Below are 16,766 nucleotides of genomic sequence, written 5' to 3'. Positions count from 1 at the left end.
AGAACTCTGTTTTCCCAATTTTAGAAAAGGCGAATTTTCTGAAGACAAATGTTTGAAGTTAAGGTACTAGTTAAGGTACTAATTTCACAGGTTATTACCCACAAATTGTGATGAAATGAAAACCACTCTTTTTTTTTTTTAAAGACAAAAATACTTTCTAATAGGAAAAAGTGCAAAGTGGGTTTTCTGAATCACAAATATTCCAAAACAAAAAGAAAAGGTGATGAAAACCAATGTAAAATTAAGAAAAGTAAAAATTGTATTTTTGGGGTATTTTTTACATAGCTATGCTTAGTCTAGGTAAATCTTCCACAGGCATGCTTTTTGTGGCATCCAGTTGGTTGTATTCCTCTATAAGCCTTGATAAAGATGACACCGCTTCCATGAAACAGCTTTCTTCCATCCCTTCAATTTGTAGATAGTGATGAAGATGAGCCTATAAATAGTAAACTGGATACTGTTGACCATTTTCAGAAAATTGAAAAAAAAAAAAATCTCCTAAAACATAAATAATTCTTCATTAAAATGGTAGTTCACTCAGCTTTACAACAGAAATGAGAACTCAAATCCTGTGAACTCATGAGATCTCTCGTTTAGATAGTCTGAGTGCACCTCTCCTCTTCAGCTATAATCAGTACGATGAACACAGCAGTCAGGATTGCCCCTGACTCGTAATAGTGTAATTCGCAAGAAGACATCTTAAATAGCCAAAACAATCACACATAGTTATGAAGGTGTCCTGACAATTACCTTTTTCTTGTAGAGCCTCGTGAATCTGTCTCTCAGTTCCATGAAGGTGGGCTTCACGCATGTGTTATTTGCTAGAGCTAATAACGAATGGGAATGGCCCACAGGCGGTACTGAGCACAGGCTGGTTTTCCAGCCTTCTTGATTCCAGGAGATGAACCGGAGAGAAGGTTTCAATCTGAGATGCAAAAGCTCAAAGGTGAGAATGAAGGTACTGAAAATTCTGCCGTGTATGGCAGCGGACATTACTGATGGCAGCATTCTCTTTGCTCAGTATTTACTGTAAGCTATCTATGTTTTACTATTAGCAGTAACGTGGTAGAGCCCGCCAGTGAGCTAAGGGACATTTACTCGGGAGGACGTTAAATCTGGGGATGAAAAAGAGATGAAAATACTACATTTTTCCTTGTTTTGTGAGTCAGTAGAGTTTTCCTAAAAATAGACTGTCAAAAAATAGTAAAACATAAACTTAGAGGCAGTGTAGTGTGGTAATAATGAAACCATAAGTTTTCTGAACACCTTCAGAGGGTAAAACATATCCTATATCATTCACTATTCATAAACGACAATTTTGTGCCATTATTATTATTTTACATGTGAGAAAAACAAGGCTTAAGTGAGGCTAAGTAGTTTGCTCAAGGTCACACCTTAGTTAAGTGGCAATGCTAGAATCTGAAGAGAGGCCATCTGAACTACTATGCTACACTGTCACAAGTAGTACACACAAATCATCACGGAAATATAAAATCAAACCTTTCAATATTTCTGCGAAGATCTGAAACCTGTACGTTTCCTCTCACCATAAGGGCACAGGCGAGGTAGAGACTGTGTTTGGGGTCAGCCCGAATTAGCTGGTGATCTTTACTAAAGGCATCTGAGAACATCTGGTCCAACCTAGAACAATGAAAGAATCACTGTTTATACAAAATATTATTTCTTCTCTGTAGAACTACAAAATGCGAAGACAGTCACCTTCTGGTCAATAAATTTCACACACAAACACATTCTACGTTTCAGCTATCATTTTCTCAGAACACAATCTTGAGAAATACGACAAGAGAGGAGGACATCATTTATCCTTTATTTAAAGAGGGGAAGAAAAAGGTGCCAACAAGTTTGTATCTAACAATACACAGCATCCTAGTCTTTAAAATAGCTCCAGCCTGGTTCTTAAATCTCACTTAACTCAATACAAATATGATTAGGTTCCCTAGATCACTCTAGATTCTGTGTGCTGGATCTGCAGAATGGGAAGAGCTGCAGAAATCACACTGTGTTACTTACTCATTCAACAGATATTTAACTAAATGCCTACTGTGTGCCAGGCACTATTCTAAGTGCAAGAGACCAAGCAGTGAACAATTTCTACTCAAATGGAAAAATAATTCTACTCTAATGGAACTTACCTTCTATTTTGGTTATGTAACAGCAAGAATTGAAGACTCCTTTAGGGAAAGTGAGCTGTGTGGGATTCATAAATCCTCTGCTACGGTGTTCAAGATTTTGTTGTGTATGTACTTTTGGGGATTTTTACAGAGATAAGGAAACCCAGAAAAGCTTAAGAATTACTCTACAACAAGTGGCAAACTCATTCTTGATTCATCCTCTGCCACAAAACGTAAGAACTAGGAGCTATTCGTCATTTTGGCATACTTATCTTTTTTTTTTTTTTTTTTTTAATTTTTTTATTTATTTATGATAGTCACAGAGAGAGAGAGAGAGAGAGGCAGAGACACAGGCAGAGGGAGAAGCAGGCTCCATGCACCCGGAGCCCGATGTGGGATTCGATCCCACGCCTCCAGGATCGCGCCCTGGGCCAAAGGCAGGCGCCAAACTGCTGCGCCACCCAGGGATCCCCATACTTATCTTTTTTTATAGAGAAATATGGAATTTTAAGAAACAAATATACACACTTCATGTGTGATTATTTTCATGTGATAAAAATGGGACGAGGTACAGGACTGACATTTATTAATAAAGGTACCCCCAAGACATTCTCACTACTAAGAAATTAAAGTGTTTTAAAACTATGACTTCTAATAGAACAATTTTAAAACAATTTATTATCTTACTCAAGGATAAATGTGTTCATGTGCTGATACGGCAGCCTCTGAAATATCTATAGTACAGCAGAAAAAGGGCAAAAAACAACACAAAGATAGAACACTGTGACAAGTTCCCTAAGTGCTAAAATCTTTAAAGTCCCTTATACATTTTCACACGTTTTGATTAAAAATAAACCTTTGTAACAATTATGATTATATGAATAAAAAATGTTGCAACAGTATAATTTTTATCAAAATATGCCAAAAGCAGGATTAAAAGAAGTTTAATTGGCTTTAAAACATTCAGGTTGAATGACCTCAAACATTATTTTCTTTATGTAGAACTTAACTAGAAATTCCATGTCTTTATTTTTTAAGAATTAACTTTAAATGTAAAAATGTCTGGATTATCACTCTAGTACAATAAATAGTTTAACACCAATTTACATGTGTCCATATTAAAGATGCGTATTTTATTTAAATGCACTACTTTTTAATATGCAGGGCTGATAATAAGAGTGAACATTTAGTGAGTGGGTACCATGTTCCATACACAATGCAAGCTGCTTAACTCAAGGTCATCGGCATCCCATGCAGGAAGAGTCTCATCTATTAGTTGGCCTAACTGGTTACTTGTTAGCAGCTGAAATCAAAGTTAATCAATAGCACAGTGACATTACAGTGCAGAACTGTTATTTTGCCCAAACTTAAACTATAAAGAAGATCTTTAATCTAGTTTCTACTTTATCATTTACATACTTTCCTCTTACAGAGTTTGACAGGACCTTTTCCCTCTGTCAACTGTGGATGTCAGTGGGACCTTTTCAAGCTCGTCCTGTCTGTGCTCAGAATATTTTTCAACTACATTTTTTTGTTAACTAGACTGATTAAGTTTTATGCATATAAGTGGCACACAGTTATAAAACAAGGTGCTCTGGAAATGATATATAGCAGCTACCACGAACAACCACATTGGAAAAGCCTTCTGTGGTGCTGGACCAAGATAAGAACTTTAAAGATACTCTTACTCAATATACTCAACAAGCCTACGAGGTAGGTGCACTGATTCTCATTTCCACAGATGAGAAAAACTAAAAGAAAAGTCTGTCTCCTGCCCAGTGACAGAATTAGCATTCAGACTTAAGTATGTCAGACTTCAAAGCCCTGAAATCTGTTTCAATAAAAACCAATCTTTATTAATTTCATTAGTTTAAAAATTTACATTTCAAATACTGACCTTTTTTTTTTTTTAAATACTGACCTTTTAAACAATGATTTATAAATAAAGAAGCATTCAAATAATGAAAAAGTGGTTGTCATCAGCTGCATTTTATGTTCCTCTCACAAAGAAAATGACATGAAAAAATACCTAGCATTATTACAAACTTTAAAAAATGTTATTTCTTAAAAACAACTCAAATTATCAAGTAACTGGAGTAAAGTGACTACATCTTACCTTCGGGTAGGAATGTTAACATCTGCCAGCGTATACAGTGGTGTTAGACTTGACACAAGATAATGCAGCTGAGGAAAAGGAACTAAATTCATGCTGATTTCATTAAGGTCCATATTAAGGGACCCTTCAAATCTTGCAGAGCTAAAAAATCAACATTAAAGCAAGAGAAAAAAAATTTAATGTTAAGATTTTATACTTTGAATGCAGCTTTACTTATTCAGCAGGCATTCTTAAATCCTTTTGTACACTGTTCTTCAGTAGAGAATATTCCTTTTTTCTGTATTAGTGAAATTTAGTACCATGAATATCATGTACAAAGGTAATTATAATGCACAACATCTATAGCAATTCTTATTTGTGGATTATGTGATATGCAATCAACACACTATTATGTTGCACGTTACATATACAAAAATGTCTTATTTAAAACAGACTTTGAGTTAAACACATACAGATCAATAATTTAATTATTCTATAAACTTTACTATGTTCCTCAAGCACCTGCTTAATGTGCTCTATAGTTTGGAATAAAATAATGCTAAAGCAATCTTACTGGAGCAAAGTCAAGGAGATATTTTGGACCAACAATAAGGAGGTAAATATTAGCTGCTTTAAAAAATGACGATGTTCTACAGCAAAACAATATGCTTACTGTTATCTAACCAAGTTCTCAAGTGTTTATATGTGACAAGCTTTTTTCATGTAACACTTATTATTTTCTGGAATGTCCCTGGGAGAATGCTGGTTTGGAGTAAGACATGAAAATTCTGGTCCATGACTCCAAGATTTGAAAACACTAGACAAAATAAAATCAAATAAAAAGAAGTTCCTACGACTTAGAAAAGCTAAAAAAAATGCTACTATGAAAATGTTACTGCAATCACCCTCAGAGGCCAAGGGAAGCTTTTAAATTGTCCTAAGATATGCCATCAATAGGATTTACCTTGTTAGGTTCAGCAGCAAATTGGCCACAATGTTGTTCATTGCATCAAAAGGCTTCTGGTGCCGCTTTTTAACAGCCCCAGCGCTTGAAGTAACCAGACTCTTTGCCTTTATAGTTGTGCCCAACTTTCCAGAATTCACCATGAGGTCAATTTTGCTAATGATGTCAAATAAAGACTTTTAAAGAAAAAATATTGGGAGAGAAGCTATTAAGAAGAGGAGACATAGAGGACATTCTACCAGGAAGGAAAGAAGAGAAAGAAAAACAATTTAAACTTATTTAACCTTCAATCAGAAGGCTGAAAAGGGAAGAGAATGTTTCATATGCACATAGAAACATAACAGGAGACTCAATGTATATATGATACATCTATAAATTATAATGTCATTTCTTACTTGGTTGTCAATGGGCAACACACAGTCTGCATGCTCATTAAGTTCCTTCATTGCCAAGATGCTATTATAAGGCGAGGTTATGACATCATCCTCAGCAGAAGGATACACTGAAGTCACGAATCTGTATACTTCTGGGAATTCATCCTCAAGCACCTTTAAAAGAAATGTGCCAAGCCCAGATCCTGTTCCTGAGGATTAAAATTACAAAAACAAAAACAAACCAGCATAAGTTATTCAAAATAAGATTGTGAGGAACTTGGAATTTTCTGGGTTTTTTGGGTAGAAACATATATTAATAACCACAGCATTACATAGAAGACAGCTTTGATTCCATTAAAAACTTAAAAAACACACATAAAAATACATACATATATATATATATATATAAAACCTACAAACAGAATGAAAAAGGTAAACTAAGAAAAAATCTCCAACACATATGATGAAGGACTAAATTTCTTTAATAAAGAGGTCTCACAATCAACCACCAAAAAAAAAAAAAGAATACAACAGAAAAATGAGTAAAAGTACGTAAATCATAATGAATCAAATGGTGAATAGATGTGAGGATGTTCAATCCTTTTTCTAATCAAAGATATCTAAATTAAAACAATCTAATTTTGAACATATTAGATTTATGTCTCATAATACTCAGTGACAGTGTAGGGAAATAAACTTGCATAAATTGTGCTAATAATATGGATTGGTGAATTAATGTAGGAAGGTGTTTATAAATATCAATCAAAATTTAAAATGTACATATTCTTTGGTCCTACTTTCCTTTTGGGAATATTACCTACAGCTACAGGGGCATAACTGAGCAAAACTGTATGTACCAGATGTTCAAATGGGGATTATTTATAATAACTAAATACCATTTAGTATTTTATAAAATACCTAAAATTCTAAAAATACCATTTAGAATTTTATAAAAGAAGCTAAAAAAAGTTTAAAACAACATCTGGGAAACAGACTTTAAAAATTATTATATATTAACACAATTGAATTCTATGAGACAGAGAAGACACTGAAAGACATTCAGGAAAGACAAAGTTAAAAAATGTCAGAATGATATGCACTGCATGGTCTTGTTTATGTTAAAACACACACACACATTTTTAAAGGCATAGAAAGTATCTGGAAGGATAGAAATTGGCAAACTTGATTACCTGAGAGGAGAGAGGCTAGGATTTAGATGTGGGAAAGGGGACAGTTTTTAACCTCTCCCATTATTTATTTTTGCCAGTAAATTATGAATATAGTCTTCTGAGATTTTTGAGTAATAAAGGGATTTAAAAAGGCACCATAATGAACTATAAATCAAATTAGTTTTTTTCTGAAAACCTATCCAAACTTGGAGGTTAATTATACTAGTACAAAGAAAATTTGTTTAATTTAATGATTATGATGATGATCGTCTAAAGACATGCCTACATAGCACTGTAACTTTAATTTTAAAATGTTATATTGAATAATATGTATAAAAATCAATTCATATAACCTGAATATAAAATCCTAATCTGAGTGTGGAGAAAAACAGCATGGCAATTTTTTTTTTTTTTTAAAACTCACTAATCCTATTTGAAATGAGCAAAATAGGATATGTTTCCAGTTCATAGAACAAAGGAGCAAAATACTTCATTTGCAAGGTATAGGCTTCCCTGGGGACAGAAAGCAATGCAGATAATTTATTCTAGGTCAAGGTAATTACCATGTAAGGAGTGATTTAAAGGAACTAATCGGATTTCTTTTACCTATGTCTCTTATTGGACACAAGAAAGGCTGGAAGGCAGTTTAAAGAATACTGATATTTCTTAGCACAGATATCTATGAACAAGCCAGAAATGCTTAGCCTCTAGGTAGGAGATGAGACTATATAAGCAAACTCTTAAGAGAAAGCATTCCCCAAAAGCTCACAAATATTGAAATGTAGTTGGAAATTTTATAAAAGAAGCTAAAAGTAGAAGAAGAAAAATCTCCAGATTCAGTAGTACTGACTCTTAAAAGGGCTTCGGTTTAAAAACAATGGTAACAGCAACAAAATTTGACAAAAATTTAAAATAAAAAAGTTATGAATATACTCATAAACACATAGTGTTAAAAGTTGTAACTTTATTATAAAGCATAGGTCTGAAAACAGACTACTGTTAGCAAAATGAACTCCCACTTACACTTTCACATTGTTTTAGGGAAATGTGTGAATAACTTTACCTCCTCCCATGGAATGTATTATAAAAAAACACTGCAGACAATCACAGTGCTCTGCCGACTTTCTGAGTTTCTCTAAAATCTGTTCTCGATAAAGACTGCCAAAAACTTTGTGACCCACAGCCCTGAAAAAAAAAAAAAATTGTAAAAACACTCTGGCATTTATTATTTCAAGATTTTATTATTTCTGAACTAAATAAAAAGATTACAGAAAAACCCGGAAAAGCATTTTTACTGTATTAATTTTGTTTCACATCAAATAAACCGTATTAAGATATTTCAAACATACTAGATAGAAAATATAAAAAATATATAGACCTATAATCCTCAAATATTCTGATAAAATAGCTCATTATCGATGGATATTAAACTATGATTTTCTAAATCTATCTTCTTTTTTTTCCCTTTGGTATAAGACTTTAGTTACATAGTTTTTTCTCATCTCCATTTAAAATAAATAGTGATTGCAATAAATTTTACATATTAAAAAGCAGAAAGTAATCAACTAAAAGGACCTTAAAAATAAAAAATTTGGAACATATTGGTTTAATATATGAGAAAACACTGGTCACATCATGTTACCATTAGCTGAAATGATACACAATAGAAAACTGATATTCATAAGGCTCTGCAAGTCTTTTTGATTAATCGAATTTGTAAATAGCACTTTGATGCATTAAAGAATGATTAAATGATTAAAAAATGAATGAATGACTTCCCCACAACATGCAGTCTGGTTGTGTAACTCAAAAATCACATGTAACTAAAGTCTTATACCTAAGGAAAGGAGCTACTTAATTTTTAAAAAGCAGCAAAAACAGTCTCAATGTAAATTTTCAAATGATCACTGTTGAAGCTATTTACCCCGTTAAGGAGAACAGACAGTTAAATACTTAAGAGCTAAACACAGCCTTAGGCTGAGCTTAAATGCTGGGGTGCTGGGCTGGCTTGCACTTCTTACTAGTCCTATCAAGTCTGACCCACTGGAGAACTTGATAGAATCAAATAATATAGGTAAGAGAACAGTTTATAAAAATAGTTAAAATTTCTGTCACTAGTATTATGAAAGAATCAATTTATAAGAAATTTAGTAAATCCATTTTTCATGAGTTTTCTTTAAAAAAGTGAGAAAGAACTATGATACAGGTGGCTTTTAAGTATTAAAAAAAGACCATCATTTATCCAGAAAAAGATGATGGACGAAAAGCCGAGAGGCAGGTTTGGCAGGTTAGATCTTGCTTTTGGGTCAGCAGGACCTATTAGAATAAAGGAAGTTCTTTTTTTTTTTTTTTAGATGACATTCAATTTTTACATATAGCATATTCTCACCAATTATTCCCTGAGCCGGAAATATCAGTGATGAGCTGCTTGCTATCAAACACATCTCTCAATGGTCCCTGCAGAATTTCATTTACTACCCCTTCCTCCATGTCAATCAAGACAGCCTGAGAAAGAAAAATAACATTGGATTAGCATGTTTTTCCTTACAGCTAGTCACTCTGTAAATTAATTTATGAACTATAACTTGCATTGTTCTTTTTATAGTTTAAACTCGATCAAATGTGTATCGAGTCTTTATGTAGAATCTGTTATTAAAAATGAAAAAGTAATTTCACTGTGCTCAAGAGGTAGGATACAATTAAAAGACGGGTTCTAAACTCTTATCCTACTCCAAAATACCACGTGGGATGAAAACGGGAGCTGAACATCCCAACTGATTTTCTAACAATTCTTTTATTCATTTGCCTACGTGACTGTCAATGTTTTGAGAACAGGTCTTGGAAATTAAAAAAGTGCCCTGACCAGAAAAAATTCTCAATACGTGTGGAGTATTTTAATGCACTTGCTCACCAGGAGCAACCATGCTGCTCGTCAGGAATCACAGCCCAAAACTGTCCAAATCAAATCAGTAAACTTACTATCACATGCAAAGCAAGGCCCTGGATCAGAGGTCAAAGATAACAACAGGGTCCCCACGCCCAAGAAAATCTAATTCATTACCACAAACATTACTGACATGGAAGGTGACCTTTATTACTAAGAAGAAAATGAGAATATAAAACGTAAAATTAACTATGGAAAGAAAAATAGAAAAGATTGGAGGGAAACAGCAAAAAGTAGGCAGGAATAGCTTGGCAGTAGGATTAAATACTCCCTGCCCCCACTGTTATGTACTTCTTGTGTGTTCTATACTGAGGAAGAGAAGTGAGAGTGAAATAGTTAAGTAAAAAAGCCAAAAAAACTAATGAAATAACCTTAGAGTACACCACAAAGCTATTAGCTATTTGATTCAGGGTCCCAAAGCCTGGTTTACAGGCTTTTCTAGTTCTTGCGACCCTGTAACATTAAATGCTACCTGTGGCTGTCCTAAGTGCTTTACACGTATTACCCCCTTTTGGTCCTCACAACCCTCTATGTGCTTACTATACTTACCTGTCCTGCTTTACACGAGACAACTGAGGCCTAGGAGAGCTAAATCACTTGGCTGTGATCACCCAGCTTGTAAGTGGTGGAGCTGAGAGTCACACTGGTTAGCCTGGCTGCAGAATATTCAGTCTACGCTCTCCTACCTACTGAAAAGACAGTCAAGTTCGAAATTTATGGGGGTACTAACTACCGAGGGGTTGCAAGGTATGCCCATTTAAACTCTGTGAATTAAATGGTTTATGTAGGGCACCCCGGGTGGCCCAGCGGTTTAGCACCGCCTTCGGCCCAGGGTGTGATCCTGGAGACCCAGGATTGAGTCCCACGTTGGGCTCCCTGCATGGAGCCTGCTTCTCCCTCTGCCTATATCTCTGCCTTTCTCTGTGTCTCTCATGAATAAATAAATAAAATCTTTAAAAAAAAAAAATGGTTTGTGTAGTTAATTAGCTATGCTACTGCAAGTGATTAAAACAGTGTTACACACAGTGGATCAGAAATACTGCGTTTCTAACTGTACAACAGTACATCACAGTAGGATGTTAGGAAGACTATATATTATGTATTATAAATGTGCTCTTTTACAGGCAGCACGCAATAGACGTATACTTTACGTACACTGGACTATAAAGGGTTACTTGCTGGCACTTGAGGGATTTTCTAGGATATTTTATGGTAATTTTTCTCTTAGGTGTTGACTGAAACACCTAATCGGCCGTAAGAGAGCCATCACTGCATGGTAGTAGTAGCATGTGGTATACTACAAGTTGAGTAAGATCACAAAAAGAAACAAATATTAGCTTATAATGGCCTTGTTCCAAAACAGACTTAAGACTGCACGGTTTGGAGTCACAGCTTTCAGGATCTGAGGTTTATCGTTTTCTGCCAGAGCAGCCTGGTGATAGCTCTCTGGCCTCTGAGCTCTTCCTTAGGTCTAATATAGGATTTACAAAACTCTGAGTGTTTGCGCATTAACCTACGATACTGGACGCAGATGAGGGACCTAACCACTAAATCTCGTGAAGCCTGGACCCTTCAGTGATCACAGCCACATACTACTAAGACTCCAGAGGGGAAATAGAAGAGTACCTCCTAGGACAAGTCAAAGGTTACAGAAACACACTGATTTATCCTTTGCCTATAGTGTGCCCTCCACCTCCTACCTCGCTCACTGAGGGGGAGGCAGGAAAGAGCTCGAAATGGGAGTGCTCTAGGAAACCCAGTTACTTTTTCTCTGAGATCTGGATTGGGATGTTAGTGCTCTCCAGTGTGCAGGGCACCACGGGTTAATCGTCTGAACAGCCTACAAGCATATGGCCTCTGTGACTAAATTTTGTTTTCCAAGGACATTGGAGATTACAGATACAGGAAGACAGTGCTTGGGTACAACACAACTGCTCTTCACTCTTCCAGCTGCGACCCCAGGTCTGATCCTTACTGTCTTAATTCCTTCCACCTAAACTGCCTTTCTTTTTTTTGTTACAATGATTATTGATCAACAAACTGGAAAAAGCAGTTTTCTGTAGAGAAACAACAGCAGGAGTCTTACTGGAATGAGATTAAGACGAAATATGGGCTACTGACTCGAAGCATTTTTGTTCGTGAGGCCTTACACGACGATGGTACTCACTGTAACACGGCTGGATCTGTGGTTTGTACTGGGGATAGTATAACTGACGCAAAGAAACCCTCCATTATCTTCAAATGAAAAATTAGCCTGGATTAGTATGTGTTTCAGGCTTAGAGTTAAGAAAGTTCCTTTGTTATCATTTACCTAGATGTGGATCTCCTCCGAAATGGTTACCAAAAAATGCTAAATACACAGTGTGTTTTTACTTTAAACACAGTTCCCCCCTGAAGTTTCTGATAGATATAAATGTCTGTTTAATTACATTTATACTAAAGTGTGGCTTAGTACTTTTTTTTTTAATTTGAGAAGTTAAAGTTTTATTCTCATGATAGTTACAGGAGTGAAGTTATTATTATTTTTAATTATTATTATTTTTTTAAATTTATGATAGTCACACACACAGAGAGAGAGAGGCAGAGACATAGGCAGAGGGAGAACCAGGCTCCATGCACCAGGAGCCCGACGTGGGATTCGATCCCGGGTCTCCAGGATCGTGCCCTGGGCCAAAGGCAGGCGCCAAACTGCTGCGCCACCCAGGGATCCCAGGAGTGTAGTTATTTTAAAAACACATGCAGCGTTAAGAATGCAAGTATATAGATCTTACTCGTGCTTTCAGAGAACAAATCTTCCCCTTGGAAATACTGCCACCATCACCAACCACTCTGAAAGATAAAAAAAAAATGGGAAAAGGTTGTAAGATCTTCCGAGGCTAATACTGCTGTTAGGTAATAAAGCCAACTCCCATTTATATAATAAAGCTACTTACAGGCCTGGTGAGGCAGACAACATAGGGGTGAGGGCAACATAGAAGGTGCCATTCCTATTCTTCTCCTGCCCACCCTCCCATTAGGCTGAAAAGTGGGGTACTTTTTCCCCTGGCTGTCTTTGTAGTCAGGGCTGGCCATGTGATCCAGTTCTTACTAATGAGATAAAAAGGGAGATATTCTGGGAGGCTTTTCTGATAATAAAGAGATTCGGATGCACTTGGTGCCAACTCTTCCTTTTCCCCCACCTTGAATATGAATAAAAATGTGATGCATAGAGTGGAGGCTGCCACTTTATAGTCTGGAAAAAATAAACATGAGGACAAGAAACCAACACTATAGGAATAATGAAACGACAGTATCTTGGTCTTTGAAGACACTTCTCCAAGCCTAGGTCATCCCATTCCCAGGTTTCTTTGTATGAGATAACTGGATACTTCTGTTGCTTAAGTCCCCATTAATGAGGTTTTCTACTGTAGCTGAACATACATCAACTGACATATCAGTTATATTACTGTTGAGTATCTAAGGCTGTTCCTAGAATTTCATGTTGAACTAAAGTAACTACATCTGTGACCAAACACAGAATTGGGGTCAATATAGTTTACAAGAAAACAGACTATATGAAAGGAAGCTGAACTGAGCACAGATGATGCTATGGGCTGGGTTGGTAAACTATGATCCTTGGGCCGACTCTGACCAACTGCTTATTTTCCTAAATTAAGTTTTATTCAAACACAGCCATGCCCACTTGCTTACATACTAGTAAGCTAGACCTGCATTCCTGTTACAACAGCAGAGTCCACGAGATGTGACAAAAACCTGGAATATTTACCTCTGGTCCTTTGCAGTAAAGGTCTGTTAACCCCTAGCATAGGTAAATTCCTAGTATGCTATTAAAAAGGTATGGTCGTTTCCTCAAATAGATACAGGAGTGTATACAAGAAGTGTAAACAGCGGATCTTGTTTTTGAAAGTTTTTTTTTTTTTTTTTTTCTGGAACAGATGCCAGTAGGTGCTGCTAGTACATAGCAAGAGTCAAATGCCAGGACTCATCTCCCCTTTTTGGAAAAACTTGGGAATGGGGAAATAAGAATGCTCTCAGGTTAAATTATAAAACGGAGTAGAGGAGAATGTGGTTACGGAGTCAACTTATCTATTTTTTTTTTTAAAGGTTTTTATTTATTCAATCATGAGAGACACAGAGAGAGAGGCAGAGACACAGGCAGAGGGAGAAGCAGGCTCCTTGCAGGGAGCCTGACGCGATCCCGGGACCCCGGGGTCACGCCCTGGGCCGAAGGCCGCGCTAAACTGCTAAACCACGTGGCTGCCCACCAGAGTCACCTTGTTAAGAAACAATACCTCCCCTGGCTGAGACTCAGCTAAATAATACTAATGATAGGACTGGCCATCAAGAGGAGAGCGGATGAGTGGCAATTTAGAAGGGAAGCACGTAAAAGGAGGTATTACTAAGGCACATATGAGTCTCTTAACAGTATTTAGGGGAGAGGATGTTCTAGTTCACAAACAAGAGGGAATCTAGGTAACAGAGATCTTCATACAATAAAGATAAAGGACACCAGCCATTAAGGTAACACCCCTAACTCCCCTTGGTCTGATTCCACTGTCACGAAGCAACCTTTAATTATTTTGCTTTTCAGGTAGTTTTCCTACAGAAGAGAAAGTGCTTTTGAAGGGAAAAAGCGGATGCTCTCTCTCCAGTTACGGCTCCTACTGTCTGTTACTACACTGACCTTCTGCTTTTTAATCTCGCGTTCTCTTTATGTTTGGTTTGTCTGCCTGTACTGGAGAGCAACGGACTCAGTCTCAAGATGTTACGTTTTCTGAGTCTGCAAGCCCGAGGGCCTGCCTCTGAGATTCACCATGGAAGTGGAGACTAATTAGCCTTCCCTAGGAGACAACTCACCCCAAGTACCCCACCGACTAATTCAAACCAGAACAAGAATTTTTACTGAATTATAAAGGTGGATATTCACTACATGTATTTTAGTTCAAGTCCACCACAGTTTGGTTTTATTAATAGTGTTGGAAACTTAATGAAAAAATACAAACTTCATGATAAAACATTAAAAGCTTATGGACATACCCTGAAAGTCAAAATCACTTTCAGATAAATGATACACACGCTCTTTATGATAAACAAAACTAATTCGACAACTGTTTTCCTCCTTTTTTATAGCACATTCTATTATTAAGGCAAATATTCGGGGATCCCTGGGGGGCTCAGTGGTGGAGCGTCTCCCTTCAGCTCAGGTCACGATCCTGGAGACCCAGATCGAGTCCCCCGTCAGGCTCCCTGCGTGGAGCCTGCTTCTCCCTCTGCCTGTGTCTCTGCCTCTCTCTCTCATGTCTCCCATGATTGAATAAAATCTTAAAAAAAAAAAAAATTCCTGACTACAAGTAGTATCACCGAAATGTAAAAAATACAGTTCACTTTCAAAAATTAGTCATTCTTGGGGGGACCTGGGTGGCTCAGCGGCTGCGCGTTTGCCTTTGGCCCAGGGTGTGATCCTGGGGGTCCCGGGATTGTGTCCCACGTCGGGCTCCCTGCATGGAGCCTGCTTCTCCCTCTGCCTGTGTTTCTCTCTCTCTCACGAATAAAAAAAAATAAATAAAATCTTTAATAAACAAAAAAACCCCAAAATTAGTCATTCTTGAATGCATTAACAATATACCCTGAGGGAAATTTTCAGTAGTCCTTCAGCAAAACTGCATTTCAAGGTCGTGCTGAAAGGTGGTGCACGAGGCGTGCCCGGGTGGCTCAGCTGGTCAAGTGTCGGCTCAGGTCCGCACCCCAGGTCCTGGGATGGGGCCCCTGCTGGGTGGGCAGTCTGCATCTCCCTCCGTCTGTCCCTTGGTCCCTCCTCCCATACGTGCTCTCGCCCTTGCTCCCCTTACTCTCTCATAAATCAAATCCCTAAAAATGAGATGGAACAAATAGAACAGAATAAAATAATAAAGTCAAACAAAATAAAATACTTTAGGAAGGCACACTAAAGGTTCTTCTTGTTCCTTCACATGGCCCTGGAAGGAAACATGCTGTGCTGCTCTGCAGAGTCACAGGAAGAATATTAAAGACATGAGAAATAATGAGGGGAAAAAATATGCTTTCAATAATGAGAAGGAAAAAAAAAAAAAAAGCCAGACGATTTACATATAGTTATCAACTGTTTCATTGTCCTTTGGAGAATTTTCACCCAGTCTGACGACAGGAAAAGAATCCTTTTTTTTTTTTTTTTTTAAAGATCTTATTTATTTATTCATGAGAGACCCAGAGAGAGAGGCAGAGACCCACGCGGAGGGAGGAGCAGGCTCCACGCAGGGAGCCCGACGCGGGACTCGATCCGGGACCCCGGGGTCACGCCCTGGGCCGCAGGCAGGTGCTCAGTGAGCCCCCCGGGCGCCCCAGGAGAAGAATCCTAATGCTATGTGACGAGACTTTCACCCCATCTTACCTGGTATCCACATTTCGAAAGAAGCTGCTTATTGCCTCATCATAAATTCCCTGCTAATAAATAAATAAATAAATAAATAATAAATAAGTAAATAAATAAATAAATAAGGCGTACATGACAACACTGCTAAGGCTTTGCCCCTGGCGCGGACGGTTTAACCACCTCCCAACACCCCGATGGCTGGTCCCTGGCTGCCATGGCAGCACCGACGCCGTACCCAGTTACGGCCCTAAGCCCGGGGACCGTGCAGAAGAAGCGGGGCGGGGGCGGCCGGGGGCGGCCGGGGGCGGCCGGGGGTGGGGGCGGGGGCGGCCGGGGGTGGGGGCGGGGGCGGGGCCGGTACCTGGTTGACCGCGGCGTGCTCCCTCAGCGCCAGGTCCCAGAAGCAGCACCCGATCTGGTTCCCGCACTGGCCGACTGCGATCAGCGACAGGAGGGAGACAGAGCGGCCATGAGGCGGCACGCAAGGGGCTGCGCGGCGACCGGGCGCCCCCCATCCCCGCCCCCGCCCTCACCGGCGCCGCTTACCCTGGACCACCACCGACTGGGTCATGCTGCGGCGCAGCGCCGTCCGCGTCACTTCCGTCCTCCCGGCCCGGCCCCGCCCACGAGCGGCGCGCCCGCGGGAGCGCGGCAGCCGTAAGTCACGCTGCTGCCGCAAGTCACTACGGTCGCTACGCCC

The 16,766-nt window shown here is 38.4% G+C and overlaps 1 protein-coding gene across 4 annotated transcripts; it reads right to left on the bottom strand.

Annotated features, from left to right (window-relative positions):
* Positions 1-145: 145 nt before the first annotated feature.
* TUBE1 (tubulin epsilon 1) lies at positions 146-16,667 on the bottom strand. 4 transcript variants are annotated; one of them, XM_041753903.1, is made up of 12 exons: positions 16,613-16,667; positions 16,428-16,501; positions 16,085-16,137; positions 12,450-12,507; positions 9,124-9,239; positions 7,798-7,919; positions 5,587-5,774; positions 5,192-5,367; positions 4,249-4,389; positions 1,501-1,641; positions 751-925; positions 146-436 (listed from the first exon to the last, which is right to left on the bottom strand). In XM_041753903.1, the coding sequence occupies exons 1-12, from the start codon at positions 16,635-16,637 to the stop codon at positions 278-280; spliced, it is 1,428 nt and encodes a 475-aa protein (XP_041609837.1). In that variant the 5' UTR covers positions 16,638-16,667; the 3' UTR covers positions 146-277. The 4 variants fall into 4 exon arrangements, with proteins under 4 accessions (XP_041609837.1, XP_041609847.1, XP_041609854.1 ...); XM_041753913.1 differs by having other exon boundaries at positions 16,085-16,134; XM_041753920.1 differs by lacking the exons at positions 12,450-12,507; positions 16,613-16,667 and having other exon boundaries at positions 16,428-16,606.
* Positions 16,668-16,766: the final 99 nt, after the last annotated feature.

The sequence above is a fragment of the Vulpes lagopus genome, chromosome 1, assembly GCF_018345385.1.
Source record: "Vulpes lagopus strain Blue_001 chromosome 1, ASM1834538v1, whole genome shotgun sequence".
NCBI lineage: Eukaryota > Metazoa > Chordata > Mammalia > Carnivora > Canidae > Vulpes > Vulpes lagopus.
The sequence above is the reverse complement of the archived record's forward strand: the minus strand, read 5'-3'. Positions and strand labels throughout refer to the sequence as shown.